This window comes from Bipolaris zeicola, assembly GCF_000523435.1.
Source record: "Bipolaris zeicola 26-R-13 unplaced genomic scaffold scaffold_165, whole genome shotgun sequence".
Lineage (NCBI taxonomy): Eukaryota > Fungi > Ascomycota > Dothideomycetes > Pleosporales > Pleosporaceae > Bipolaris > Bipolaris zeicola.
In genome coordinates, this window is record NW_006912214.1 from 24,797 (window position 1) to 52,006 (window position 27,210).

Consider the following 27,210-nt stretch of genomic DNA (forward strand, 5'->3'; position numbering starts at 1 on the left):
AATATGCGCAACCAATCAGAGTCTTCGAACTGGAACGCCAAGACCTCCGCCCCACCGTTGTAAAGACCCTTTACCCTGCATTCCGCCGGTGGGTCGTGTGAATATATACTCCGACGATCGCTGTAAAACACCTCTGATCGGGCGCCAGTGCTGTCGCAGAATCAACTCTTTGCGGTCGTACTGAGCCCACCGCTTCTAAGGCAGTGCACAAAGCATTATACTGCGTACATGCTGCGGACACTAGACCCTTGTCACCTTTTTCTTGAGTGTTACGTGCACAACCGTCTCGAAAAGGGAGTATCATGACGTTGATCTCGAAACAGTTGTGTAGGATATAACATGGAGTGGGCCATCGGACGAGAAGGGGAAATTAGAAGTTTAGATATCAAGCAGCTCTCCTGCTACTACAATAAGCACCTTCTTCTTCCTCCTCCTCCTCCTCCTCCTCCTCCTCCTCCTCATCATCATCATCATCACCTCTTTTCTTCCCTCTGTTGTTTGTGCAAATATATACAACATGGTCGCTAAACCACCTTCCTCGAGCACTTTTGCTCGCAAAGTCGCGAATCCACTTGGTTTTACAAAGACGTATAACTTCTGGTTGTACTTTGTATTTGGGGGTGCGCTCCTTGGTTGTAAGTAACTTATTTACCTCTTCTACTATTGTCTAATCTGACTTGGTTTTTTTTAAAAAAATTCTAACACGTATGCCACAGTCTCACTAGCACGCCTGCAGTACCTTGCCTTCTCGAGCAAGTTTTGTCCCGCCGACGGGCCGAGTTCGACGGGAAATAGCGCCGCGCCAGGAGAATGCTACTACTACCTCAACTTCAACAGGTTCAAAGTAGGGATTCTGTTGCATCTTGGCGGCGTCCTGCCTGCGGGCATAATTGCCGTGATGCAATTCACGCCGTTTATCCGACACCGCTGGCTCATTCTCCACCGAATTGGCGGATACGCTTCACTGCTGCTGTACCTGATCAGTCTCGTTGGAGCCCTGATGATTATCCGCCATGCATTTGGCGGCGGTCTCGATGTCCAGAGCTCTCTTGGTACGCTGGGTATCACCACCCTGGGCTGCTTCATTATCAGCTACATCAATGTCAAGAAGCTGCAGATTGAGCAGCATCGCGCCTGGATGCTACGAGGCTGGTTCTATGCTGGCTGTATCATCACGACCCGCATCATTATGATTATCTCGGCGCAGGTTATCAAGAACAGCGGGTACTACACTGTGTGGCCTTGCGCGAAGATTGCGGCTACCATCGAAGACGATATCGATCTTATTACTTCGTATCCCGCATGCTCTGCCTTTGCCGACGGCTCAAACCCAGACGCTGTATCTGCCGTAGCCGCAACTATTGGATCCGGAGACAGGGCAAACACTGGTGCCGCGCTGAATATTGCATTCGGTATGGCTGTCTGGATGGCGTTTGCACTACACGCTATCGGTGTCGAGATCTATCTACACCTTACACCGCGTGAGGCCCAGCGCCTGCGCCAAGTCAGTTACCAGAAGCAGCTCGAAGCCGGTATGCGCAACCCTGGTTCCGCAGGTCTCACATCAGACCGCCTGGGTGATGCGGAAAGGTGGTCGCCCGATGCATCAAGAAAAGATAGTACGAGTCCATTGACACCCGGGACTCCAGAGCCTAATCGTCGGGTAGAGCGCAAATGAGGAGAGAAAATCAGACTGAATGGGGCGGATTTGTGAAATGACACCAAAGGTATAGAATGCTTGGAACGATTCCTTTTTCGTTATGTTGCAATATCATTAATCGCCGTTTTTAGAAACTTAGAGATTGAATTTAGCCAGTCTAGCTTTGCATCCAGGACATTTCATGATTGTTCATTGGTACGATCTGTGCATTTGATATGACAGTTGCAGCATCGAATAACAGCCTTCTAAACCCGTATCTTCATATTCACGCGGGGAAAATTGACTAAGTATTGAACAACATTTTTGAAAACTAGCACTTAGAGAGAAAAACTATGAAAGCAAGGATTCGACATGGGCCTCACTGTTAACAACCAATCCAACAGTCACAATCTCGAGAATGGTCATATGTAGGAGGATAGATAGTATCATTCGTATATATGTACAGGGTCCACCCTTTATACAGTCCCTTAGCCTAAAAACCCCCGTGAAGCATTACGTGCCCGCTCGGCCGTAAATACCTCTAGTCGCACGCCACAAAGTATGACTTGCATGCGTCGTACATCACCGTCTACATCGGGAGCAAGAGGCTCGACGCGGATCCGCCAATGTGCACGTTTGAGTGTCCATTCCACCTCTAAATCCTGCTCGTCAGCTCGGAGATATGAAGATTCGGAGTCTGATCTATCGCCGCCCCACAGCCATGTACCGTGGGAGTCTGCCCGCCGGATACCAAGACGGCCAGTATTGTCATCCACGCCAAGCTCTGCGGGAGCACCGTCGATCTCCAGGGCACAGTCAGTCTCGAGGCGAACGCGAACGCGGCGATCGCTCACACCAGAATTGGCCGGACTAACTGGTTGCGCCGCAACACCCCCGCCAGACTGCAGATGCATGAGCCCCAGAGGTTGCGTGGCTGGCAGGCCCATTTTTGAAGCTACAACAGAGAACAAGGATGTAACACGTGCAAGTGTCGAGTTATGGAACGTGGCTCGAAAGTCGACTTCGAGTGGACCCGTCCGTGAAGCCTTGGGGGCGGACCATGGCAAAAACAACGATGTCGATTCCGTTGAGGAAATCTCAAGAACCAAGATATTACTATTTGCATGGTCATCCGTATATGGACGCGCGTATGACACGTAGCCTGCTCGCGTGACAGCACTGCTGCTTGCGTTTGAAGGTGCTGGACTGTCGACTTTGCCAATAGGCTGTGGGGATGCACTGATTGACTGACCACCATGGACCGATCCAGAATCTGAGTCGCCCAATGCTGTTTTATCAGGGATGAAGGAAACACCCGACGGACGAATGTCTTCGAGCCGCACCAGAATTTCGGACTGCTGGCGCCGTACATTGAACGAGATTTCACAGGGTATCAGCTTTTGCTCAAGCCCTTTGAGATGGAAATAACGTGCGTCTCTGAGGAGTTTGGATCGGTGTTCACTGTTTCGAATCTCGACATTGTATCCTTGTAGTATCTGTATCAGCTCGTTAAAAGTCTCCCCGTTCCTGTTCGGCACTGAGGGTGGCTTGATGGATGGCGGGCGGAGCAGCGCATCACGATCCAGCCCCGGAAATGCTTCTGCGGGCGTCAGGAAGAAATGTGCGAATCCTAGTGAGAAGAAGTTGGGACTGTCGCCTGGAGCAGAGAAGAGATCACGCGGTATCTGAAAAGGAGTCCCTCCTATGCGGACAAATATGTCAGTACCGAACAACTGTTTAGTAAGTCGAGGTACTACTACAGTCAGCTCTCAGCCTTTCTGCTCTTCGTAAATGAGCTCACATGAGTAAAACTGAGCATCAGCATACAACTTGACAAAATGCTCGCCGTCTTTCGGAGTGATGTGATAGCCCTGTAAATGCAGCGCAATGTCACGGAACGTTTCTGGGTCACGGTCGATATACAAGGTCCTCACGTCACCAGCGCGACCTCCGTTATCGTGTAGTTGCTGGCCGAAAAAATGGGAAAAGTATGAAGGTGCTCTAGTAGTCTTAGCTCACCGGCCTTTGATCCATATTTCGCTTTTGGCATATGCTTACCATCCGACGAGAGCGAGGCTCCAGACAATCTGAATAGCTCCGAGCCAATCTGTATGGGAAATACCTTGCCTGCGGGCAACATGTCTATTCCGGCGGGCGCATCTTGTATCTTTCTCGGCGTTGAAACGTCAATGACTCTGCCTTGCGGTCCTGTGCCCTTGCTCTGCTCCTTGCGCCGCTCAACTTGTGTGTTTTCTCGCGGCGCCGGTTGCGATGCAGTTTCGTTGGGCACGGAAGGGGCTGTGCTACGCGTCGTCGTTGTCGCCGCTGCCGCATGTGTGTCTACTGATACCTGTATAACGGGCGACGTAGCCGACGCATCTGACGACTGACGCGACTTATTTATGCGCTTCGAGGGGTTCTCTGCAGCTGTACCGCCAGTTTGCGATACAGCTGAAGATGGCTCAGAATCGAGCTTGCGCTTCATGCCTGTCTGCACTACTGGTCTCTGTTGTTGCTGTTGCTGTTGCTGTTGTTGTTGTTGCTGCTGCTGCGATCGAGGAGGCGGGGGCGGCGGAGACAATGGGATCTGGGTTTGCGTAGCATTTGGTGGTGGTGGAGATGACGCGCTTGGGGGTTGCTGGAAAGGCGGATATGCAGAGTCACCATTGGTGACGGGGAGCGGGATGCTGAAGTCGTTGGTAGAGTTTGCTTGACCCTGGAACTCCTGAACCAACTCGCCCTGGGGCTCATACTGGTTGGTAAAGTCGGTGAAGTCGAGCGAGTTTGTCCAGTCCCATGCTGCAGGCGCCTGGGAACCAAAGTTGAAGCCCGCAAACTGGCCCTGCGCTACCTGCTGTTGTTGCGCAACATAGTCGCGATAGGCTGTCGAGGCGTCATAGACTGGGGCTTGGCTTACAGTCTCGGCTGTGCTTGTGTCCTGATTCGCGTTGTAGCTGTTGTACGACTGTTGTGGATACGGCTGCGATGCTCCACCTGCTTGGTCAGAAGTTTGAAATACAAAGTCCCGAGAGGTTGCGCGCGACCGGTCAGACATTGGCTGACCACACCCAGGCAATCGCCTCGTACGTAATGTCGGGCGACAGGTAGCCTAGGTGCTGGAGCCAACTTGAAGTGCTGGAAAGCCGGGGGTCTTGAGTTGCTGAGGAAGAGCTGAGTAAGGTCTTGGTGATGAGCAGCTCGCGGAGACAGTACTGGATTCGGACTGGCGTTGGAACGGGCGTTGATTTCGACGACGGCCGGCCGAGGGATTCGAGCGAACGCTGGAGGGAGGGCAATGCGATCCACGAGCAACGAGCAACGTCGCGGATATATAACAATGCTGTTGCGCGCCAGCAAGGCGTCTCAGCCATCTGCGCGTAATCATTACCTTGCTCTTCGGCCTGCCCGCCAGCCGCTCGCGCGAGTCAATGTCTCCACACATCATTGACCTTTGCCCGGGCGGCTCAAATTCGCCCCCAATCTCTATCTTCACCATGCAGTGATGTGAGGCTAAAGCTGACTGGTCTCTATATCGCAGGTGATACGGACGGTTGGCGGAAGGGGTTGCACGTGCTGACGTGAGATTCTGCTGTGTTACCGACAAGTGTGATCTCACCTTCACATCGCGTGTTTAACGACAAAGCTGCAGCTTGAAATCGCAAATCATGACCATGGATGCACTATCCGTAGTGGATGCAGTCACCCCACGACCTAAATCATTATATGTACGGCAGGTGACTATAGAAGAAACCATGCATCCGTAGATCAAACAGTAGCCGAGACCCTGTTCTCATCTCATCCCGCCTTTCTTCCCATACGGCTTCAACTCTATCAAAACTTGGCATCGCTAAACGGCACATATTTCTCCTGGCTCGCATCTTCGACCTTCTTGGCTGCTCTTTTGTACGAATCCGTTTGCTGTAACCTCCTCATGTACTTGTACAGAGTGGGGTAGTTTGTGTCACTCAAAGGCACGCGCTGGCAGGCTCCCTCAAGCGCAAAGTGGATCATGATATCCGCTGCGGTAAGGCTGGAGCCGCAGAAAAATTCTCCCTTCGAGGGAGACTTGATGAGGTAATCTTCCAAGAAGTCGAAGTGTGTCTTCAACTCTGGATCTACAAAGGAGCCGTCGACTTTAGCGGCGACGCCACCAGTGATGGGCTTGAGGAAGAAGGGAACGGGAGCGTGCTTGATACCTACATGGTGTCAGCAAAATAACGCGGGAGAGATGTGTGTTCGACGGAGACTTACTGCCGCTGATAATAGCAGCGATAAGGACTGTGAACAGACTGCCTTCGGTGAAGTCCATGAGAAACTACGTGGTGGTCAGTTATCATGCTATTACAAGTCACGTGAAAGAATTGCAGAAGAAGATGCAGAGGCACCCGGATACACCAACCCCTCCAAACCTCTCTTCCATAACAAGGTAACAAGAAAAATTCGACAGCAAGTAACGCACCTTGTACCTCATCCACTCTTCCGTCTCTGCGCCAAGCACGCCCTCCTGGCCCTCGGGGTACCTCGCAGGAACCAACTGCTTTCCAAAATGGTCGCAAATGTACTCCATAATGGTCTCACTCTCGGCAATGACAATATCCTTCTCAGAATTTGCCGGTCTAATGGTAACCACTGGAGATTTTCCCAAGGGGTGGACGGCCTTCAGATCAGGACCTGCGCGCTTGTTGGCATCGCGCTTGTAGACCTTGATGTTGTATTCGAGATTCAGCTCCTCGAGCAACCACACGATGCGCTGGCCGCGCGACTTGTTCAGCCTGTAGTACAGTTAGACAGAAATTCTTTAGATTACATGATGTGTCGTGCTTGACGATGCGCAAGGGAATTGCGCCGGGACATGTTCTCCACGCACCAATGAACTGTGATGGTTGCGCCTTGTTGGCTCGACATTGCTGCAATTACGCTTCGTGAAGAGGATGTAAATTCGTTTTGATTAGTGTTCTGGAGCAAGGCAGATTGGGACTTTGAGCGGAGTGGACTTTTATAAGGTCGGTCGCATGTTATCACCGAGGCTTGTCCACAAGCTCGTTGTGGTTTCGTCACAAGCTTCGGCGCTCAGCCCACCAAGGGTAGACTGCCCGCCCGAGAAGCGTCGTCTGAATCGGATCTTGTATGTTCCGACGAGGCGATAGAAATTACAGTTCTATACAAGACTGCCCGTCTAAGAGCGTCTTATGTGCACAGAAATATAGGATGGGCAAGATGCGGAGCTGTGACGACAGAGTCACTCAGAGTATGCAGCACACGTTCATCGTCATAGCTATAGTAACGATCTTCCAAATACGCCATGCGCAAAACAGTAGATTACACTCTATGTTATGTTCTCTAGTTACTGTGTAATCCTCCAATTGCGATTATCAGCGTGGAACCGCATCAATCCTCTCGCAGGTACAATCCAAAAACGCCAAGACATCACGGCCCTCGCCGCACCCGCCGACCTCATCGCAAGCGCACCTCTACAAACCAACAACCTCACCCACCGCGCACCTCTACAAACCAACAACCTCACCCACCGCGCACCTCTCCACACCGCGCAAACTCCACAATCATGCAGCCTACACTCCGCCGGATGGCCGGCCATAATCACGGCAGTACGCATCTACCCCCAAAACCACGTATACGAGACGCAATGGACTAACAACCACACCCAGTGATCCACGCGGATCCCGCCATCATCAAATGGGCCAGTACGTTCCACCCCCTTGGACCCCTCCAACCCTATCACGCACTCCTACCTACCTTTACCGAAGCCTCGGGAAACACAATGCCAGCTTAGCCACCGTCAATGGCGCAGGCCTATCACAGTTACTAACACAGCAACCTAGCCATGACCACGAACCGCCACAAGTACTTCCGCTGGACACGACGAACAGCCTGGATTACATTCGCATACGTTGCCTTGGTACCGGGTTTGCTGGGTGCTGCGGGATACTGGGCTGAGGTGAGTTCGAGGATGCATGCAATGGCATGGGATGTGGAAATAGGAAGGAAGCTGATGATTTTGAATAGGGAAGGTGGGAGATGCGTGGTAAGCGAAGGGGTGATACTATCTCTGAGTTTTAAGTAAGGGAGAGATTGGGGGGAAGAGAGCAAAGGAAGGAGAGAGGGAGGAATGATGATGCGTTGCCACTAGAGCGGTGGGGTGTGTATATTCAATACGAAAGAAGTACTCTCGGAAGTTTTTGAGGGGTTTATACGGGTTGTGTTGTCTTTGTGGCCAAGATTTGTGTTTGTACTAACCTGCCACTGTAGACGATGCTTTTAGCAGGAGGATAGTGGTAGCAGCGATACTGCAATGCTAAGAATGAATAGTCAATGATAGGCTGATGGGTTCCCCGGCCTCTCATATCACCACCTTCGCCGGAAACTCCTACACTGTCACATCAATTCCAAGGAACTGCTTAGTGCACAATCTTTGCAAAATGTGCAAGCCATCTATAAAAATGAGTGTAGATTTGTCTATCGCTATCGCTAGCAGAATTCTAAATAACAAAAAAAATCCAAAAACAACAGTCTGTGTATGACAAACGAAATCCCCTGATTTATATCCAGTCTTTCCTTCTAAACCAACGTCTATACTACCGCTACTGCTGCTACTGCCACCATCACCACCTTCTTCTCCAGTTCACCAAGTCCTCACTTCACGACTAAACCTTAGTACGCACTAGAAGCCGCAGGATACGCCGACTGCGTACCCGAAGGATGAGAAGCAGACGAACTAGTCTCAGCCTTGTACGGGATACCGCACCTCTTCGCACAACTCTCCACAATCTCGGTGAAATCACTCGTAAGCGTGGGCCTGAGTCCCGCAATCTGCTGAGGAGTCAAGAACTCAGAGTATCCCGCACTTGCCTCGAGCACCTCGTCGGGTGTCGCGGAGAAGAAACCACGTGCAGCTTCGACGCGACCGGGATCGGCGTTGTCGAAACCGGCGACGAAGACGGCGGGTTCGCATTCTGGGTTGAATTGCCAGTGGACGAGACCCTTGGGGAAGAGCATGCCGGTGTAGTTGGAGAGGGTGGTTTCGATTTGCGTGTAGGGACCGATAATGGGGGGTGCGCCGCCGACGACGTGGCCGAAACCTGAGTCGTTTTCGAGGAGGATGGCGCCGAGGAGTTTGCCTTGGACGACGGTGAGGAATTCGTTGGAGCGAGGGTGCCAGTGCGGGGTGTTGAGGCCGCAGGGGTTGACGAAGCCGACGGCGGCGGCGAGGCCGGTGGAGGCGAGGGCGGGGAAGTTGTTCACGGTGGAGAGGAAGATGGAGCCGCCGGTTGGGGGAGTTACGGTGTTGTTGATGAATTGGAAGGTGTCATTTGCGGCGTTGGGGGCGTTGGGGAAGAGGATAGCTTCGCGGGCGGTTTCGGATTGGGCGAGGAGGAGCGCGTTGCGCTGGGTGGTGAGTTGTTCGGCTGTAAGAGCGTTGACGGTGTTGGGGTTGATGAGGCGCTTGATAGCGGGCTGGCGGGCTTCTCCTACTGGAGAGGCGGTCGCGGCTGCCATCAGGAGGGAGAGGATGGAAAGGGAGAGCATCTTGTGTTGATGTTAGGATGAGAGATTGTTGTAGTGGTTGATAGAGAAGTGAAGAGTGTGGTGGGATATCTGAAGCTGGAGTAGGCCCTCCTTTTATCTTCTTCTTCTACCTTTCGGATATACTCCTTGAGAGTTAGCATTCTCCTTCCTCAGTGTCGTCACAAGGAAGGCGTATGCCTTGTCAAGCCACAGCTGATTACAGTATCCACACCAACTGGCACTTCTCATCCACAGATACTTGAACAAGTCTCCAAATCTGGTAGATTTCTCGTTGTACTAATCAGCATAATGGGGGGGGGGGGAACATATCATCAGGTTCGTTGTGCTTTCCCTTATTCAGTTGAAGACGGGCGAGCGAGGTCACTAGACCATGGAATGTGGGTGTAGGCACTCCATAACGACGCGTATCGTGGGCATCAATAAGCGTTGGTTGTTGAAAATCGCTTGTAAATGGCTCGCCATGCCTTGTCATCGGTGCCACAGTCTTCGAAACCGAAAGGATGCCTTGGATTTTCTTGGTATGCATCAATCCTGCGGAAGATCGTGATAGAGATTTAGCACCTTGCTGTATGCCAACGTAACTTCTCCAGCATCCTTAACTCCATATTTCCGAAGTGAGTGATGAGCAAAAAGGGAGACACGACATTATCTCCGCGATATGACGATGAATCGATACATCTTACTCCAGTTGGTAGTCAGTGCTTTGAACTAAGCCTTCGTGGCCCGGGCTTGGATTGCTTCAACATACTTGACATCTGAGCTATTGTCAGAGTAGTCAGTAGATGAGACATTTGTCTCTCGGCCGATTTTTCTCTTCTAGGAATCTTTGAGTATACACCTTCTGACTCATAGTCTGAGCGTCTGGTGTGCACAGACTGTGAATATCAGGCCCATCGGCAATCTCCGAACCTGTTCACTGACCCAGCTGCATATAACAGGTTTAGTGGTGAGCTTCTTTGAGGAAGAAAGCAAATTTCCCAAACCTCGGGGCCGAGACGGTCCGTTGATTGTAGTGTCGGTCATCTAACCTCGATATAGATGCCAAGGGAGGAAGACGGCCGTAACCAGCGAGCAAGATGTGCTTGGCTAGCTGTATAAGCACATCAAAAAAGCTTATAGCCGTCTTCTACTTGAAAGAATGCCACTTTGGCAGTTGATGGGTGTCACATTAGTTGCCAAGAGCGGAGTACTGTTCTTAGGAGGAAGCGTGGGAATCCTCGTAATCAAGCCTTTGTCTTGGCCGTGACGTTACCTGCCCAGGCACTCTCCGTACCCTCCACCCAACATCTCACGCTGGCGCCATAAGCACGCCCTACACATGGATTCTCTACAGCAACTCATAATTGCGTGCTCATCCTGGTATGGCGGTGTGATCACACGCTTCCGCGATGACTATGTATGGTCATGTCGAGTCTTCTGACGCGGTCGTGCATACCCATGCTCTTGAGGGATGCCTTCGGGTCAAGAAGAGGCTGAGAGCATGCAGAACCACTTAGGGTCATGGTGCGGTCCGAGCGGCCCGAGATGGTGCTGTACCCGTGATGCTCAACTGTTGGTAACAGCCGGATTTTAGCACTGTCGATCCTTGTAGTGATTTTAGTAGCAACTCCACCCGAAACTATATTTATCGGAAAACTACAGAAACACCTGGAAAATGTTCAGTGATAATCACGACGATGCTCGGATTCTTTTCCGTCGGGGCTGAGGTAGGTTTGCCACGGAATCAAAAATGAGGCTTTTTTATTATCGTAGTCCCTTGTTGGTAGGTGAGTTTGGATTGAGCATCATGCATACGTGAGATGTACGAGCAAGTGGGGTTGGTTGTGGCTGAACTACTCTTCTGTAAGCTAGGTCTTATACTTCTCCAGCCACAGAGACAGAGCTTGGAGACCAGATGACCATGAAATGACGAAAAACTTCTTCCGCCACTTGAGAACGACTCTTGAGGTCCTCTTTAAAACCCACTTATACGGCGCGGCTGCTCCGGGTCAAAGGTTCAACATGATGATGGAGTTTCAAGGTCAGTGCTTGCGACTGCTTCGGAAGGTATCTGCATTGAGTATGGAGTGGAGCTGTAGAGGCAGATTTTGCGCAATGTGATTCTAGCATCCGAATATCCGTTGGAACGTCTCTCAAAAGACAAAGATCAGATTACACATATGTGGCGTGCAAAGTGGCTTGAAGTAATCACAGAGGACATGAGTGTCGGGACCTTGCAAAGAACAGTTGTTCGCTACGCCGCCACGTGGCGATTTAATGAGGTGTTAGGCTTACAAAGCCTGGTGGCTTACATACATCACCAATGGCTCGCCACAGAGGATGTAGTGAAGAATGATTGATGTATTCTAATTGCTATCTCTAACCAAGCACCCATGATAAGTCTTGCCGTGAAGTTTAACTAGTACTACCTTACACGACGCTAGACGGTATCGCATCAACCCTGTAATCTACCCGTCTTTATGTAGCCCGATTTGGATTTCCATCAACAGTAACAGAGATTCCTTCATGAGAGTTGCTATATCTGCTCACTTTTCACTCTCTTGCTCCTGCTGCCAGGCCTCCAGCCACTTGCACTTCTGACCGTCGGGCGCCCACTGCAACGGGCGCGTAACAGCCAACCGCCAGAAACCCATCGACTTCTCGCTGATCCTTGTCTCAGGGTCATGGAATGCATGTTCCAAAGCTTTGAAAAAGGCTTGGCATTCTTTCTGGAGATCCAGCACGCGAAGACAGCGGAGGATGCGCGTGAGGCGGAGGTGATTATGATCAAACAAGCCAGCCCAGTTCTGAAATTGTTTGCGCCAGTTAGGGGCGCGGAAAATATGGCAAGGCAGCGGATTGGAGACTGTGATGTTTTTGTGCGATCCAGGAGGGAAGGTGGACTCTTTTGGGGTTGTCTTGACCCCGGAAGCAGATGCATCTGCGTTGATGGGAGAGTCCGTATTTACGTCAGTCTGGGTAGCTCCAAAAATGGCGTCTTTCTCAGAGTCATTCTCTAGTGTCGTTGATAGGCTGAAGCCGTAGAACTTGAGCATGCGCTCAAAGCTCCGACGCAGCTGTTGGCGAAGTTCACTTCGCGAACGGAATGCTTGCATGACTGCGAGATCAATGACAGGTGCATCCCAGTTGAACATGGAGCCTTCTGGCAATGGAAATAGCATCTGAATGTAGTTGTGTGAGGACTCAAGCTGAGCATCTGGCCATGAAAGGATTTCCTCCAGTGTGCGATTTTTCGCATCTTTGGCTTTGATATTTGGATCATAGAAGCGAACGATGAGCTGGCTCCTGGCCTCAGCGGAGTCCTTTCCAATGTTGAAAGTCGCTGAAGGCCCCATATTGGAGCGCTTCTGTGATGTAGTAGGGACGTCTTGAGCCTTGCGCTTTGCGTGATTTTGTTCGACTGCGCCCGGCTGAGATGTTGATGTTGGTGCTAAGACTGTTGGCTGCGGTTGTACAGAGGAAGGAGTTTCAGGAGTATTACAGGAATTGGTGTTTGCAGCGGACTCCCCGTCATGGGCCTTATCGCCGGGTGTCCTTTCCATGTTTACTGCCAGTCAGGTGGCTTTAGGCAGCCGTGGTACTGATGTGTCTTTCCACTGCACCAAACAGACAGTACAACCAAGAACACAGTGAGAAAAATACTTCTCACGTTTCATACAAGCACAAGTATTTGCTACATGCCTCACACTGTCGAGTCGCACATTGCGCACCAAAGATGAGACGAGATAAAAGTAGTAACAGTGGCCCGGATGCATGCAGCTGCAAGACGCTAGCCTGTTGCAGCATAGTCAGTCTTTTTGACGGCTTCCCCTCCGGCTGTTCAAGCAGCGACGATCTTGCCCCAAAGTCTCCACCCACAACACTTCCATCGAGCTGACAGACACGTCCAGGGCACCATGTTCTTTTTTGCTTCTACTTGTCTACTTGCACACCGACAGCTGAGTTGTATGATTCATGGCAGTCCGCGGCATGGCAGCTTCGTGCAGGCTGACGTCACTGGTGCTGAATGTTGACAAGCACGGTCTCCACTCACATCTAGACCATTCACAGCGCTCGTGTCTCATTCTTGATAGCTAGCACAGCCGAAGGAGTCAACAGACAAACCTGCTCAGCCATGGGCCCATACAGGGTATTCGCCCGCTGTGAGCCGCAGTGGGTATAAAAGTAAAGGATATGAGCGAGAAGTATGGCTCTGTCGAATTTTTCCGGTGGACTTGAAAACTTTCCGCAGACATTGACCTGCTCGGCCCAGCTGAACGATTACGCTGTCCATCGATCATCGGGAAATCGTACAACACAGCACACCTCGAGTCTAAACCGACAAGCGCATCCCTGACAATGGGTTCAGAAGGTGAGTCAAGTCGAGTGACAGTTCCTCCTCTGATTGGACTGCTGCGATGCTCACCACTGAACAGAACAAAAGCCAACGCCTGAGAATGGCACACTGTTCCAGGGCTTCGAGTGGAATGTCCCGGATGATCACAAACACTGGAAGCGTCTCGCTGAACAGCTCCCTAAGCTCAAAGCGATTGGTATCACTAACATTTGGCTACCTCCGGGTTGCAAGGCCGCGAATCCGAAGGGTGTGGGCTACGACATCTATGACCTATACGATCTGGGTGAATTTGATCAGAAAGGCGCCAAAGGCACGAAATGGGGAACAAAGGAAGAGCTATTGGAGCTCGCCAAAGTTGCCAAGGAACATAATGTTGGCCTTTACTGGGATGCCGTGTTGAATCACAAGGCGGGTGCAGATAGGACAGAGAAATGCCGCGTTGTGGAGGTCGACGAGAACGATCGAACAAAGGAGACATCGGATGCCTACGAAATCGAGGGGTGGCTAGGATTCGACTTCCCAGGACGCGGTGAGCAGTATTCCAAGATGAAGTACCACTGGGAGCACTTTTCTGGAACCGACTACAACCAGGCCAACGAGAAGAAAGCCATCTACAAGATTCTGGGCGATAACAAGGGCTGGTCGCAAAGTGTGGACACGGAATCCGGCAATGCTGATTACATGATGTTTGCAGACATTGACTACTCGCACCCTGAAGTTCAAGAAGATGTCAAGAACTGGGGTGTCTGGATAACCAAAGAACTCGGACTTAAGGGATTCCGCCTCGATGCTGTGCAGCACTTCAGCTCCAGATTTACCAACGAATGGATGAAGAACCTCCGTGAGCAATGCGGAGACGACATCTTCATTGTGGGCGAGTTCTGGTCGGGCGATGTGAAAGAAATGAGCGAATGGCTCGACGGCATGAACCACGAAATTTCCCTTTACGACTCTCCGTTGCTTAACAAGTTTGGCTCGCTATCCACGACGGAATCGGCCGATCTAAGGACAGTGTTTGACGATTCACTGGTCCGGCTGCGGCCGATAGATGCTGTGACGGTTGTCACTAACCACGACACGCAACCGGGACAGGTCATGGAGACCAAGATTGAGGACTTCTTTAAGCCGCTTGCATATGCACTGATTCTGCTGCGACAAGAAGGATACCCATGTCCGTTCTACGGTGATCTGTACGGACTGTCGGAGCCCCACGAAACACCGGCGTCGTGCGGTGGCAAGCTTGCAGACCTTATCCTGGCGCGTAAGCTGTTTGCATACGGAGCGCAGGAGGACTACTTCAACGAGGCCAATTGCATTGGGTTCGTGCGCCGTGGGACGTGGGACAAGGTGGCGGGTCTTGCATGTGTGATGAGCAATGCGGGGCCAGGGCAGATCAAAATGGCGGTTGGCGAGATGCACGCCGGGGAGAAGTGGAGCGACGTGCTTGGATGGGAGCAGGGCGAGGTGGAGATTGACAGCGAAGGCTACGGAGTGTTCAAGTGTCCGGGCACGAGCGTCGCGGTGTGGGTGCGAAGTGATGCTGAGGGACGTGAGCAGTTCCCCACCAACTTGGATGCGGATGTGTATGGCCAGGGATCGTCTGCGTAATGGTTGCGCTGGAGGGTGTACGAGTAGGGTAGTTGAATCACGGCGATGGTGGGCTATGACGCAAGTTCACCCACCCTCGTGTGCCAGATACGCGTGTAATGACTGACATTATATCATTTGAAAAAGAAGACATGGCGTGATGCGCTGTCGTCGCCCTCAGCTCCCAGGTTGTTAGCTGCTGGAAGATGCGCGAAAGTGCGTGGGGCAGCAGACAGGGCTAGCACCCAAGACAGCCAATCATCCGCCTCACAACAATAGCCGTTTTGGACGTTTCGCGGCCTTTCTGGCAAGCGAGTATGCGACATCCCGCGAAGCATGATCGACTGCCGACGCCGTCAGAATGCTCTGTGTACCATGCACATGCTCGCACTTTGCGCCCGCGACACCGCCAACATGGGAGGCCAACGGCCCCGTCCTGCCGGACATGAAGCCGCATGTGCCATGTGATCCCCGCTATCGCTCTGTCTAGATCTTGGGTCGCGTGTCAGGCTGCCGAGCTTCAATTTAACTCCGCGCCTGCCCGCTCTTCCTCCCTCTGTTTACCCTGCCGACGACCCGACGCAAGCAAATCTTTCACTGACCTCTCCCTCTGGACGCTGTGCTTCTTTCCCCTCAACTTCGCCCAGATTCACTACTAACAAGCGTCTTCTTGCCCACTTCTCATGTCATTGATCCAGCATGTTGGCCAGCAGGAGGGCACTGACCGCGACGAGGCGCTCGTAGATTTGTTTCTACCGCCCATTGACCGCCAGCATAGCCGTCAAGATGCTGCTGACCGCCGTATGTCGCTTGAAAGCGCCATGTCGCATGCCGGCTTCCTCAATCCCCACGGAAAGGCAATTCGGAGGGTCATCAGTTACGATGTGATTCCCAATCCCGACGAGCCTTCCGCAGGCGAGGAGCCGGGAGGTCTGACACCTTACAAAGTGTCCACAACGAAGCGTGTCGGTAAGTATTGCTACTTTGGGTAACCGTAAAGACAAGTCGAGCTCGACTAACCTTGCTTGTAGCACAGGTCATTGCAACGGTCCTCGCCTGTTGGTTTGCCAGCGGCATCGTCTTTGGCTTCGCGGCACTCAAGCCAATTCTCATCAAAGAGGGTGTTTTCCGCAATCTCTGCACTCCCGAGGAAATTGACAATGATGTCGAAGTCTGCTTTGAGCAGGATCTCCGATTGAACTTCTTCTTTTCGCTGGCGTCCACTACTGCAAACGTATCTGCCCTGCCAGTCGGCACACTGCTCGACCGCTACGGCCCCAAGCTCTGCTTTCTTACCGGTTCATTATGTCTTGCTGCTGGCAGCATCCTGATGAGTTTTGCTTCCCAGATCCAGCGCTTTGAAGGCTACACAATTGGCAATTTCTTCCTTGCCTTGGGGGGCACATTTGTCTTCTTACCCTCTTTCCAGATTGCTAATGCATTCCCCAAGTACAGTGGCTCCATCGTTGCACTCGTCACTGGGGCATTTGACGCTTCAGCAGCAGTCTTTCTCTTTTACAGAATCATGTACGATGCCAGTGACAGGACCTTCAAGCCAGAGACATTCTTCTTGGTGTATCTGGTCGTCCCACTCGCAATCGCCATTGCCCAACTTACCTTCCTGCCGACCGAGAACTACAAAACTGAGGCACAGCTTGAGATGAAGATCCAGAAAGCTGAGGATGTTATGCGCGATGTGCACTCCTCGGATGACGAGCTGTCAGATGAGGAGATGTGGAGGCGCCGAAAAGCCCGTAGCGAACGCCGCAAGGAACGACTGAGCAAGCTCGACGACCTTGTTGGCAACGAAGCTGCGCGCAAACTCCGAGAAGAAAAGCGAGAGCAGAATCTAGAGACCTCTGGTGTCTGGGGAGCACTGCACAACAAGTCTGCCAAAGACCAAATGCTGACGCCCTGGTTCATTTTGCTCGTCCTTCTGACTATCATCCAGATGGTGCGCATGAACTACTTCATCGCAACTATCCGCGAGCAGTACACGTACATGCTCGGCTCCGTCGAATTGGCAGAGAAGGTGAACAATTTCTTTGATGTTGCGCTCCCACTTGCCGGAGTACTTGCTACCCCCTTCCTTGGCATCCTGCTTGACAACGTTAGCACCGCCGGCGTCCTCTTTCTTATCGTCGTCATGACTACCGCCATTGGCATCATTGGTTCAATACCTACCCTATGGGCTGGTTACGTCAATGTCGTCCTGTTCGTGTTTCTGCGCCCACTCTATTACTCAGCCATGTCAGACTACGCTACCAAGGTGTTTGGCTTTGCTACGTTTGGCAGGGTATATGGCACCATTATCTGCACATCTGGACTGGTCAACCTTTCGCAGACGGCTATCGACGCATTGACCAAGAGCCTATTCGAGGGCGACCCGACTCCTGTGAACATCTTTTTCGCAGCCTCGGCGTTTGTAGTCGGTATGTCGCTGGTCGTGTACGTTTCAGTCCAGGTGTATCGCATGCGCAAGAAGTTGGATCACGATGATGCAATGACATTTACCAACACCGATGCTGGCTCGGTCATGGAAAGCTTGATGGAAGAGGATGAGCCGAGGAGCTACGGAGCCATCCATCGTCCCCGTCAGCCCTGGGAAGTCTAAATTTCCAACTCTTACCATTTTTATCCGGTTAATTTTCCTATCGACTTTGATCATCGCTACGATTATGACTCGAGTACGGCCGTCACCACATTGAGATGTGTGTTTTCTTTCTCTGCAAGTAAAAAGGGTCGAAAATCTTTCTCTGCATGGGGCGTTTGTTTTCCTGAGGGCATCCGATAAGATATTTTCATAAGCGTTGTTTTGTTCATGGTCATCATCAAGCGAGCGTTGTACCGAGTTTTCGGGTTTCATGTTTCGATCTGCTCTATCATGTTTGCGTCTGCCAGTCCTTTGTAGACTAGATTGATATTTGTAGAAGTTGTCGCTGTTTGCAGAACCCTATCAATAATATTCTTATCAGCGTCTACCACTCTTTGCAATTTCGCTCTTAGGGCCTAGAATCTTGGAAAAAGACTTGAGCGATCTAACAATATACAGCTGACGAGAGCATATCAAAAATATTCTTGTATTAGTGGCATCTTAACATGGATCTGCATGGGGATATATCCCATCTGTGATTAGTCTTTCATGCAAGATTAGAATGGCTTAATTCCATTGTCTTGTTCAGCGGAGTGGATCGGGGCAAAAAGTTATTCTCGCAAATTCTGAAAAAGACGTACAGAAATCAGACCATCACACCCGAAACCGTGTAATGTAGGACAGATAGAATTTGTGTTGCTTAGTGCATCATACACTGATTGCAGGAATCCTCAAAGGAGACATGTCCATACAGGCATTTTCGAACAGGCTTTGCAGCTGTCTGGTCGAGTAATTGAACATCTTGTCTTTATCATGCGTTCCCAGACTATCTTCAATCAGGGAGAAAAAGGGTCTACACTGCACAAGGTACCCAAGAGAAATATGTGTTCGGGATGCCCAGTTCAGATGCAGGGAACGAATGACGCGGGGTTTGCAAGATGAGATGGTCCGTGCGGGTTGCTACGGTACAGGGAAGTAGCGTTGGATGACAGCCAACTAGTGCTATTTACACTCGGTCGTCTACGCTCGCACCACCACACATCACATTATCGCGCAGCACATCTTCCTTAGGGCACCAAACTTTGTGTCGAGTTTGTTTTCGGAAAAAAAGAATTCTCTCCTCAGACATACATAACCCTTCAATACCGTCAAGTTGGCGCGCCTCAAAGAATCCCCGGTCCAGCTGGATCCGCCTCTGCCCGTCTCACCAAACAAAATGGCTTTCTCCCCTGGAATGCCCGTCTTCCCCGCCAGCCCCGACCGTGGTGGTGCCATGAAATCGCTATATGGCGACTCTGCAAGTGCATCACCCGTCATGTCCCCATCAACACCGCCACTTCGCACCCACTCACCGCTACGACACACCCACCGTCGAACCGATTCGGACGTCTCCGTCACAGCTCTTACCGGCATGTTTGAGAACCTCGAAGTTAAGGACCCAAGAGAAGCGTCCAGACGCTTCAAGGAATTGCTAGAAAAGGAAAGGATGAGAAACGCAGAGAAGCTGGCCAAGATGGAAAAGGAGCATGCGAAAAAGGAGAAGGAGCACGAAATGGCAATTAGCCGGCGTGACATTCGCATCGAAGAGCTGAAGAGCGAACTTGAGCATGCTAGTGGCTCGCTCGAGGTTGCTATTACAAAGGAACGCTATGAGAAGGAACGCAAGGCGAACAAGGCTGCCATTAACCAATGGGAGACTGTGTTTAAGCAGAACGAAGAGCGATGGAAGGGCATGCAGCACAAGATGGTGAGTTTTGCTTACACGTTTGGCTGATTACATGAATCTCACACTGTACAGATTGAAGCCGAAAACCAGAGCCGAGTCTTCGAGGGCAAATACAAAAGCTACAAGAAGCAGTGGATCGAGGCGAACAACGATAAGCTCCGACATTCATCCATGATTCCACAGCTCCAGTCCAAGATCCAGACCCTTCAGCGTAATTTGCAGCGGGCCGAATCAGATGTCAAGTTCAAGACTGAGGAAGCTGCTAAATACAAGAACGACGTCTACAGCTTGCAGGTCGAAGTCGAAAGCACCAACACTCGCCTCAGCGAAGAGTTGCAGGCACTTAAGGAAAAGTTGAGCCTGGTTGAGGCAGAACGCGATGCTCTCAAGACCAGTCTCAAAGAGGAAGAGGTCTTACGTATCGCTGCCGAGGGCCAGATACCGCTACCCTCCGCCGAGGATGACGAACGCGACGAATTCGCCTCACCAGTCCGATCCCCACGCAAGCAACATAACAACTCTCGCCAGGATGATGACAAGGAAAACGTCTCACCGAAGAAGGGTGCAGTCGAGCTGAGGTTCATCCAGCAAGAGCTAGCTGCAGAAAAGCGCGCCCGCGAACGTGCTGAGGAGCAGATTGACTACATGAAGATGGAGTGCCAGTTCCAGTGCTGCTCATGCCGCATTGCCGAGACCAGGGGCAAGCAATTCGTTCACGATGACTCTCTCCAAGCCGAAATGCAGCGTATCAAGTCAACATTTACACCTCCAGCTAGCAACCATGAAGACGATGTCATGGAAGATGTAGTCATGAAGCAAGAGCCTGGTGAAGCTGAGCGTCCCATCACGCCAGTGGCTGAACAACCCGCCCAAGAGCCAGATACTGTTGTTGCTTTCTCGCCAGTAACAGGTACTTTCCGCTCTGTGCCTTCCCCAGTCAAAGCACAGTCAACAGCCGTCCCGCCCGAGCCATCACTTGTAGTGGAGATGAGTGAGGCACCGCCGATGGATCTTGAGACAAGAGCCATGCCACCTCCTGCTGAGGTCTCTCTTCCAGAGTCTCGTCCAGCGTCTCGCGTAGCTTTTGTGCGAGAGAGTCGCAAGGGCAAGTCAGCAGATATCAACATTCACGAGGATGCTGTTGAGGACAGTGACGACGACGATGCGTCCCCAGCAACTCAAGAACCCGAGCCTACTGGTCCTGTTACACCCTACCTTACCCGCACCATTACTACCACAACAACGATCCCACTACATTTCTCGCCCGCAACCCCGGCATTCAAGGCAGGCCGAGGCCCTATGACACCCTCGACTGTCGCCCATGCTGCAGCAGATGCTCAGACACCTGCCTTGAGCGAATTGTCATTGAATAAGCTGGGTATTGACCGGGAGGCTGCCCTTGCCGCCATCCGCGAACGACGCGGCCGCGCTAAGAGCATGGCTGCTGGCCAAGGAACGCCAATGAAACAGATGTTTGAGGGAGTGAAGGACCGGAGAGACATCAGTGCCCCTATCCCAAGGGTAAGGAGTGTGTCAAGGATGCGGAGCGTGTCAAGGGCGCAAAAATGATTGCCTAGATGATAAGCGCGTTGTGACGTTGGTGCCTGGTGTGCTGCCCAGGGCGCAGCGAGAGTCGTGATACTACTTGATTTCCCCGTTCGCGGCTTTACTTTGCGCTTAGCGGCATTGCATGGAGTTGGGGCTGCCACTGCTGCATCATTTGGCTGATTTGGCGTTTTGTTCTATATCTCTTATGTTTGTTTTGGGTAGGCTAAAACTGCGTTATATACCACAGTTATGCTTTACGGATGATGAATATATAGTATAGTTATTGTAATTTTTGATATCTGTTCACCCACTTTCGGAACACTGCGTTTGTATATGCTATTCTAGACATTGATGTGAGCGGAATGGCTGCAAGTTCTGAGCAGGGAATAGATAGTGTGTTGTCCGTGACAGTGCTAGGCAATTCCAACGGATGCCATCAGCATGAGAACAAGTCTGTGGATAATGTAGCGGAAGTAATTCATCCCATGATCTGGTACTCGGCTGTTTTCTCGCTAGCGGGTCGTGGCAGAATGCAAAGGCGGTCGGTGGTCTAGCGCCAAGGCGCGACTAGCGCACCATTGGCGAACACACACTAGCGAAATTCCCTTGTAGACACTCGCTCGAACTTCAGCGACAACGACTAAGACGCCCAACCCTCTTTCTCCCTCACACACCGACAAACGCAACCATGTCTGACAACGGAGAAATCGAGGTCGAGAACCCCACCGGTATCAACATCCTTCCCAAGGATGTCGCCGAGGAGCAGGGCAGCGTGAAGCTGTTCAACAAGGCAGGCACAATGCGAAAACTACAACGCGAAGCGAATCTAACACTTCACAGTGGTCCTACGAGGAGGTCGAAGTCCGCGACATCTCATTGACGTACGTTTCCCCTACCACGATCTTGCGCCGCACACATACATGAAGGAATATTGTGATGGCATTGGATTCTTTTTGTATTGCGCTGCGAGACCTTCGGCTAACTGAAGCCGCAGCGACTACATCCAGATCCGCTCTCCCGTCTACATCTCACACTCGGCCGGCCGATATGCTGTCAAGCGATTCAGGAAGGCCCAGTGCCCCATCATTGAGCGCCTCACCAACTCGCTCATGATGAACGGCCGCAACAACGGAAAGAAGCTCATGGCTGTGCGCATTGTTGCCCACGCTTTCGAGATCGTACGTCTACCCGCTCTAAAAAAAATCCAGAAATGCAATATTGGCAAGGAAAAGAAGAGTTGGTGCAAGATGGCTGACAATTGCAGATCCACATCATGACCGACCAGAACCCCATCCAGGTCGCTGTCGACGCCATTGTCAACTGCGGTCCCCGTGAAGACTCCACCCGTATTGGTTCCGCCGGTACCGTCCGTCGCCAGGCTGTCGATGTGTCTCCTCTCCGCCGTGTCAACCAGGGTATCTCCCTCCTTACCATTGGTGCCCGTGAGGCGTCTTTCCGCAACATCAAGAGCATTGCCGAGTGCCTTGCTGAGGAGCTGATCAACGCTGCCAAGGGAAGCAGCAACTCGTACGCCATCAAGAAGAAGGATGAGCTCGAGCGTGTCGCCAAGTCCAACCGATAAGGGCGTGCATTCTGTGTATGTGTGTGCATGGTGTCTCTGGATGGAGTTCTTTCGAATGGCTGTTCTGGTCGGATTTTGATCGGACGGGATTGGGGGATCTTATGCATGACATGGCTTCTCTAGGTGAATAAGACCTCCTCTTTCATGGTTGCATGACAAAAAATGGACAATACGATACCAAATTCAAAGCAATTCGACTTTGTTGCGTGCAGGGTGATGTAGGTCCCCCGAAAGGAACATGTTTTTCCTTTAGCGGAGAGACTGGAGTATTGGTGCATACTGTGTAGGATACAGTAGTGCACCCACCAGCCTTTGATGTAGTCAACGATGGTAGAAATATTGTATCATGAATCCGTCTAATGGGGTATTATCCTTCCTTTTTTTTACAGTACTTTTGAGTCCGATGAAAAGAAGAAGAAAAAGAAAAAAAAAGGCCCTTTTGTTCGTTATAGCCAATTGCTTTCACGCCTCTACGCCCTGCAGTACCACGTTTTGCAGGATGTTTCCAAAATCCTCAAAGGCCACCTTACCGCCGTGTTCCTGGCCGAAGCGCTCCGCCTCAGCATATGCCTTGTCCATGATCTGCTGATCAATGAGAACGAGCCAGTCCCTGCCGGTGAGCATGACAGTCCTCCCTTCTGTCGTCAACTGGCCCAGTAATCCGGATGCCCTGACCAATCTCTCCACCCACACTCTATCTTTGCCTTCCTTCCACGCCGCCTCGACCAAATCCACACATCCGGCCTCTTCAATCCTATTCTTTACATAACTAACCACGCGCTCCCTCCTCTCCGCCTCTTCGTCCGCCTCCCTCTCGCGTTCCCTCTTCAGCGCCTCCCGCTCTTCTCGCTCCTTTGCCCGAATCACCTCCTCAGCCGCAGCCCGACGCTCTCGTTCGAGTGCGAGCGCCGCCTCGCGCTCCTCGCGGCCCTCGTCTTCTTGTCGACGCCGGATCTCGGCTTCCTGGCGGAGCCACTCGTTGTACGCGCGCTGCTGGTCTCTGCGGGCGAGGGACTTTGCTTTTTTGGTGCCGACGGTGCGGTGGGTGGGGGTTGCGCGGGCGGGTTGTTGCGGAGGCGGGTTGGCGGGGCCTGGGGCGAAGGGGTCGCGGTGCTCGTCGTCTTCGACGTGGGCTTGGTGGCGGGGCGCTGGTGGTGGTGTGGGTGCGCGTGGTCGGGCAGCGCCGGGGGTGGTGTCGGGTTCGTCGTCGTCTTGGAAGACAAGGCGCTCATCTAGGGGTGGGTCGGCGGCGGCTTGTATGTCGCTGTTTGGGAGGTCGTTGTCGGGTTGATCTGTGGGTTCGTGCGTGTCTGTCTGGTCCGAAGGCGTGCGGTGAGCGCCTTGTTGGCGGGCATTGTACCATTCACCGATTTGCGGGGCAAAATATAGGGTTCCGCAGAGTATGGCTGTGTGTAATAGATCTTGCGATAGTGGTGTGCCGGCGCGGGTGAATGGGAGGAGGAAGTTGAGTAGGGTGAAGGGAAGGGATAGTATGGCCCCCATTTTCGTGGTTGTTTCGCTGTCTCCTTGACTTATTTCCAGGGGACAAAGTTTGGGGGTTGGAAATTTGTGTTGAAGCGACAATGTCGTTCCGGATGGATCGACTTGGCTCAAGGTCCCATGGAGAAAGTCGATTGAGATTCAGTTTACTGAGTACTTTTTTACTGTCCTGGAAATCGGCGAGGGGACGTGTAAACGTATTGGTGAGTGGCCATTTGTGTGAAAGTGAGTCTGGAGTTGATGATGCAACAGCGCCCTTCCGCTCGCAACGGCGGGAGTTTGGTCCGCTAGCGCCGCATTGGGACTAGCGCTCAACCTTGATGATTGCGCAGGTCAGCCATATCAACCAAGCATAACTTGCGAGATCTTTGCTACTCCTTCGGCTCTGGTCTTGACTATACCGTCTCTCAAGTTTATTGTGATAACAAAAAAAGATGAATTCCATTGCTAAATGCCTATACTTTGCGCACTGGTAGCAACGGGCTAACTTTCTTCCTTACGGCCGTAACTTCTGTTTCGCCTGTGGCACAATTTACACAATTGAGCAAAGGACATACCAGGCTTGCGCCCCGCATTCGCCCAATGCAGCTTAGGGGCTCGGAAAGAATAGCATTTTGGTCACAGTGACCGCCCGTTGCATAGACTTGCGGCCGAAACTAACAGCATCGGAGGTTTATTCCTCCATCCTCCTCTCAAACGTGTGGGACACCAGCCACAACTCAGCCGCCCGACCCGTAGTGCAGCGCCAAGAATCGCTCTTGTACGGTCGAAAGGGTTCACATTACATGCAATTCTGGTCCAGAAGTCGTTCATGCCACCAATTACCGATATTTGCGATATTTTTGTGATGTCTCAGAGATCTCTTGGGTGTGGGGAATAGTCACAATACCGGATTATCACCCGCAACCCTCACCAATCATGTTATCTGAGAAGCAAATCATCCTCAGAATCGGCGAAACAAGCGCTGAAGAACGCGACTGAGATGTATGCACTTGGCGTTGAGAGAGCGCATTACGGTCCATACTACGCCATACGCACGCTAGATGTCATGGCATCCCGGCGTCTCCGTTGAGGGGCAATGTAGAATCCACTTTCACAAGACTGTGGCATAGCTCACCTGATATGGCTCGTTATATATAAGAGCAATTCCCAGATGAAGGAACAGACGACATTCAGACAACAAACCATCCTTCAACACTACATTCACTCTCGGACTATTCAGAGTGAACATCTTGAGCCAGTTTCATTTCAAGTACAACCTTCATCTCCTTTTCAGCTCTAATCTACCATTTCACTTTAAGTCTTTTACTACCGATCAAGTCGACCCCGACCTCTTTTCTAGACATAGCCCAATATGGTCGTCGCAACAACTGATGTCTGGCCTAATACTGCTGGCTTCGACACGGATTATCAAGAGCACGAACCCGTCGAGCTCGCCGTTCACGGTAACATCCCACGATATGCTGCAGGTGTTCTTTACAGGACAGGACCTCTGGGCTTCAAGGCGAAAACAGACGATGGCAAAATATGGGCAGCAAAACATTGGTTCGATGGCTTCTCCTGCGTCCATCGCTTCCAGATCGACTTCCCGGATGGTAGCAGTACTCCCAAAGTCACTTATCGATCCAGACGTACAGTAGACGAGTACATCAACATGGTTCGCACCACCGGCAAGCTTGAGACTGCGACTTTCGGTGCGAAGCGCGACCCCTGCGAGAGCTTCTTCCAAAAGGTCATGAGCATATTCGTACCCAAGCTGAAGAACGAGAAGAACGTTGGAGTGACTCTATCAATCAACATGCCTGGAAGCGAAAAGGTTGCCCGTGGTAAGCCACTCGAGACCAGCAATCATACCAGTGGCATAAAGACGCTGTGTGCGAAGACAGATTCTAGCGCTCTCAAGTTGATTGATCCTGAGACTTTGGAGCCAAAGGAGTATGCTCGCCAATCCGCCCTCCACCCAGACCTCAGAGGGCCCTTCTCCGCCGCGCATGCAAAGTCCGACCCCAACACGGGCGACATGTACAACTTCAATCTCGAGTTCGGTGCTCTTGGTTGCACATATCGCGTCTTCCGCGTATCGGCGGCCACAGGAGAAACAGAAATTCTTGCGACCTTCCCCGGTACACCAGCATACATTCACTCTATTTTCCTGTCTGAGAGCTATGTCATTGTCTGCGTTTGGAACTCTCACATCACATGGAACGGCATTGGGCTTCTGTGGCACAAGAACATTGTCGACGCCATTGCTCCTTTCGATCCCAACTCGAAAGCCCGCTGGTACGTCGTCGATCGCAAATCAGACAAGGGTCTGGTTGCAACCTTTGAGAGCGACCCTTTCTTCTGCTTCCATAGCATCAATGCCTGGGAAGAACCGTCTGCCTCTGATAAGAGCAAGACCGACGTCATTGTGGAACTGAGCATGTTCGAGAACCTCGACGTTGTAAAGCGCTTCTACTATGACAACATCATTTCCTCCATCGACACACCAGAATTCAACGGCGAGAAGCGCATGTCTTGTCTCCCCATGCAGACACGATTCCGCCTCCCCAGCGTCGACGCCGGTTTGCCTCCTACAACACCTCTGCCAGCTGAACTTGTATTTAAGGCGGAGAAGTTCAACTCCATGGAACTCGGCACCATCAACCCAGCCTACCTCCTTCGTCCCCACCGCTACACCTACGGCTGTGCTGACCGTCTCCGATCAACCTTCTTCGACGGCATCGTCAAATTTGATAACCACACGATGAAGTCTATCTTCTGGGAGGTGGAAGGTCACACGCCCGGTGAGCCAATTTTCATTGCTGATCCAGAGGGCACCGAGGAAGACGACGGTATTCTGTTGAGTGTAGTACTTGACGGATACAAGGAGAAGAGCTACCTACTTGTCCTCAAAGCAAAGGACCTGAGCGTCTTGGGCAGAGCAGATATGCATGGACCTATGAGCTTCGGATTCCACGGCACATTTGGTGGTGCGGGAGCGAAATACAGGGGAGACATCTAAATCGCGGGGCTTATTTTTTCAAAAACCGTAATCTGTTTTATTTGGGGAAAAAAAAATATATATCTAGAACGTAATCACCACCTATCTCACCAATTGATTTGCAAATTCAACCGTTCTCCTCCCCTCCCTGCCCTCCTCCACCTATCCACA

General features: G+C 51.7%; 13 protein-coding genes across 13 annotated transcripts; 7 read left to right on the plus strand and 6 right to left on the minus strand.

Moving 5' to 3' along the window:
* Positions 1–517: 517 nt before the first annotated feature.
* Positions 518–1,678, plus strand: COCCADRAFT_7549 (uncharacterized protein; the record flags this gene model as incomplete). Its single annotated transcript, XM_007717087.1, has 2 exons — positions 518–635; positions 717–1,678. 2 exons carry the CDS (start codon positions 518–520, stop codon positions 1,676–1,678), a joined length of 1,080 nt encoding a protein of 359 aa, XP_007715277.1.
* A 449-nt stretch (positions 1,679–2,127) lies between these two features.
* Positions 2,128–4,694, minus strand: COCCADRAFT_39370 (uncharacterized protein; the record flags this gene model as incomplete). Its single annotated transcript, XM_007717105.1, has 3 exons — positions 2,128–3,392; positions 3,441–3,638; positions 3,698–4,694. 3 exons carry the CDS (start codon positions 4,692–4,694, stop codon positions 2,128–2,130), a joined length of 2,460 nt encoding a protein of 819 aa, XP_007715295.1.
* COCCADRAFT_104001 (uncharacterized protein) lies at positions 4,687–5,010 on the minus strand (the record flags this gene model as incomplete). The annotated part of the gene is made up of 1 exon (XM_007717106.1): positions 4,687–5,010. One exon carries the CDS (start codon positions 5,008–5,010, stop codon positions 4,687–4,689), a length of 324 nt encoding a protein of 107 aa, XP_007715296.1.
* A 460-nt stretch (positions 5,011–5,470) lies between these two features.
* COCCADRAFT_104054 (uncharacterized protein) lies at positions 5,471–6,544 on the minus strand (the record flags this gene model as incomplete). Its single annotated transcript, XM_007717107.1, has 4 exons — positions 5,471–5,835; positions 5,891–5,954; positions 6,099–6,411; positions 6,507–6,544. 4 exons carry the CDS (start codon positions 6,542–6,544, stop codon positions 5,471–5,473), a joined length of 780 nt encoding a protein of 259 aa, XP_007715297.1.
* Positions 6,545–7,202: 658 nt separating this feature from the next.
* Positions 7,203–7,717, plus strand: COCCADRAFT_39372 (uncharacterized protein; the record flags this gene model as incomplete). Its single annotated transcript, XM_007717108.1, has 4 exons — positions 7,203–7,245; positions 7,306–7,341; positions 7,480–7,595; positions 7,664–7,717. The coding sequence occupies 4 exons, from the start codon at positions 7,203–7,205 to the stop codon at positions 7,715–7,717; spliced, it is 249 nt and encodes an 82-aa protein (XP_007715298.1).
* Positions 7,718–8,308: 591 nt separating this feature from the next.
* COCCADRAFT_104020 (uncharacterized protein) lies at positions 8,309–9,154 on the minus strand (the record flags this gene model as incomplete). Its single annotated transcript, XM_007717109.1, has 1 exon — positions 8,309–9,154. One exon carries the CDS (start codon positions 9,152–9,154, stop codon positions 8,309–8,311), a length of 846 nt encoding a protein of 281 aa, XP_007715299.1.
* A 2,555-nt stretch (positions 9,155–11,709) lies between these two features.
* On the minus strand, positions 11,710–12,726 carry COCCADRAFT_104018 (uncharacterized protein; the record flags this gene model as incomplete). Its single annotated transcript, XM_007717110.1, has 1 exon — positions 11,710–12,726. The coding sequence occupies one exon, from the start codon at positions 12,724–12,726 to the stop codon at positions 11,710–11,712; it is 1,017 nt and encodes a 338-aa protein (XP_007715300.1).
* Positions 12,727–13,522: 796 nt separating this feature from the next.
* COCCADRAFT_28707 (glycoside hydrolase family 13 protein) lies at positions 13,523–15,128 on the plus strand (the record flags this gene model as incomplete). Its single annotated transcript, XM_007717091.1, has 2 exons — positions 13,523–13,535; positions 13,600–15,128. 2 exons carry the CDS (start codon positions 13,523–13,525, stop codon positions 15,126–15,128), a joined length of 1,542 nt encoding a protein of 513 aa, XP_007715281.1.
* Positions 15,129–15,790: 662 nt separating this feature from the next.
* COCCADRAFT_104070 (uncharacterized protein) lies at positions 15,791–17,721 on the plus strand (the record flags this gene model as incomplete). The annotated part of the gene is made up of 2 exons (XM_007717111.1): positions 15,791–16,076; positions 16,139–17,721. The coding sequence occupies 2 exons, from the start codon at positions 15,791–15,793 to the stop codon at positions 17,719–17,721; spliced, it is 1,869 nt and encodes a 622-aa protein (XP_007715301.1).
* Positions 17,722–18,916: 1,195 nt separating this feature from the next.
* Positions 18,917–20,995, plus strand: COCCADRAFT_104021 (uncharacterized protein; the record flags this gene model as incomplete). Its single annotated transcript, XM_007717112.1, has 2 exons — positions 18,917–19,447; positions 19,499–20,995. 2 exons carry the CDS (start codon positions 18,917–18,919, stop codon positions 20,993–20,995), a joined length of 2,028 nt encoding a protein of 675 aa, XP_007715302.1.
* A 667-nt stretch (positions 20,996–21,662) lies between these two features.
* Positions 21,663–22,556, plus strand: COCCADRAFT_7558 (uncharacterized protein; the record flags this gene model as incomplete). The annotated part of the gene is made up of 4 exons (XM_007717088.1): positions 21,663–21,746; positions 21,815–21,855; positions 21,969–22,152; positions 22,239–22,556. 4 exons carry the CDS (start codon positions 21,663–21,665, stop codon positions 22,554–22,556), a joined length of 627 nt encoding a protein of 208 aa, XP_007715278.1.
* Positions 22,557–23,018: 462 nt separating this feature from the next.
* On the minus strand, positions 23,019–24,059 carry COCCADRAFT_7559 (uncharacterized protein; the record flags this gene model as incomplete). The annotated part of the gene is made up of 1 exon (XM_007717089.1): positions 23,019–24,059. The coding sequence occupies one exon, from the start codon at positions 24,057–24,059 to the stop codon at positions 23,019–23,021; it is 1,041 nt and encodes a 346-aa protein (XP_007715279.1).
* A 1,351-nt stretch (positions 24,060–25,410) lies between these two features.
* On the plus strand, positions 25,411–27,060 carry COCCADRAFT_28711 (uncharacterized protein; the record flags this gene model as incomplete). Its single annotated transcript, XM_007717092.1, has 1 exon — positions 25,411–27,060. The coding sequence occupies one exon, from the start codon at positions 25,411–25,413 to the stop codon at positions 27,058–27,060; it is 1,650 nt and encodes a 549-aa protein (XP_007715282.1).
* Between the last annotated feature and the right edge of the window lie 150 nt (positions 27,061–27,210).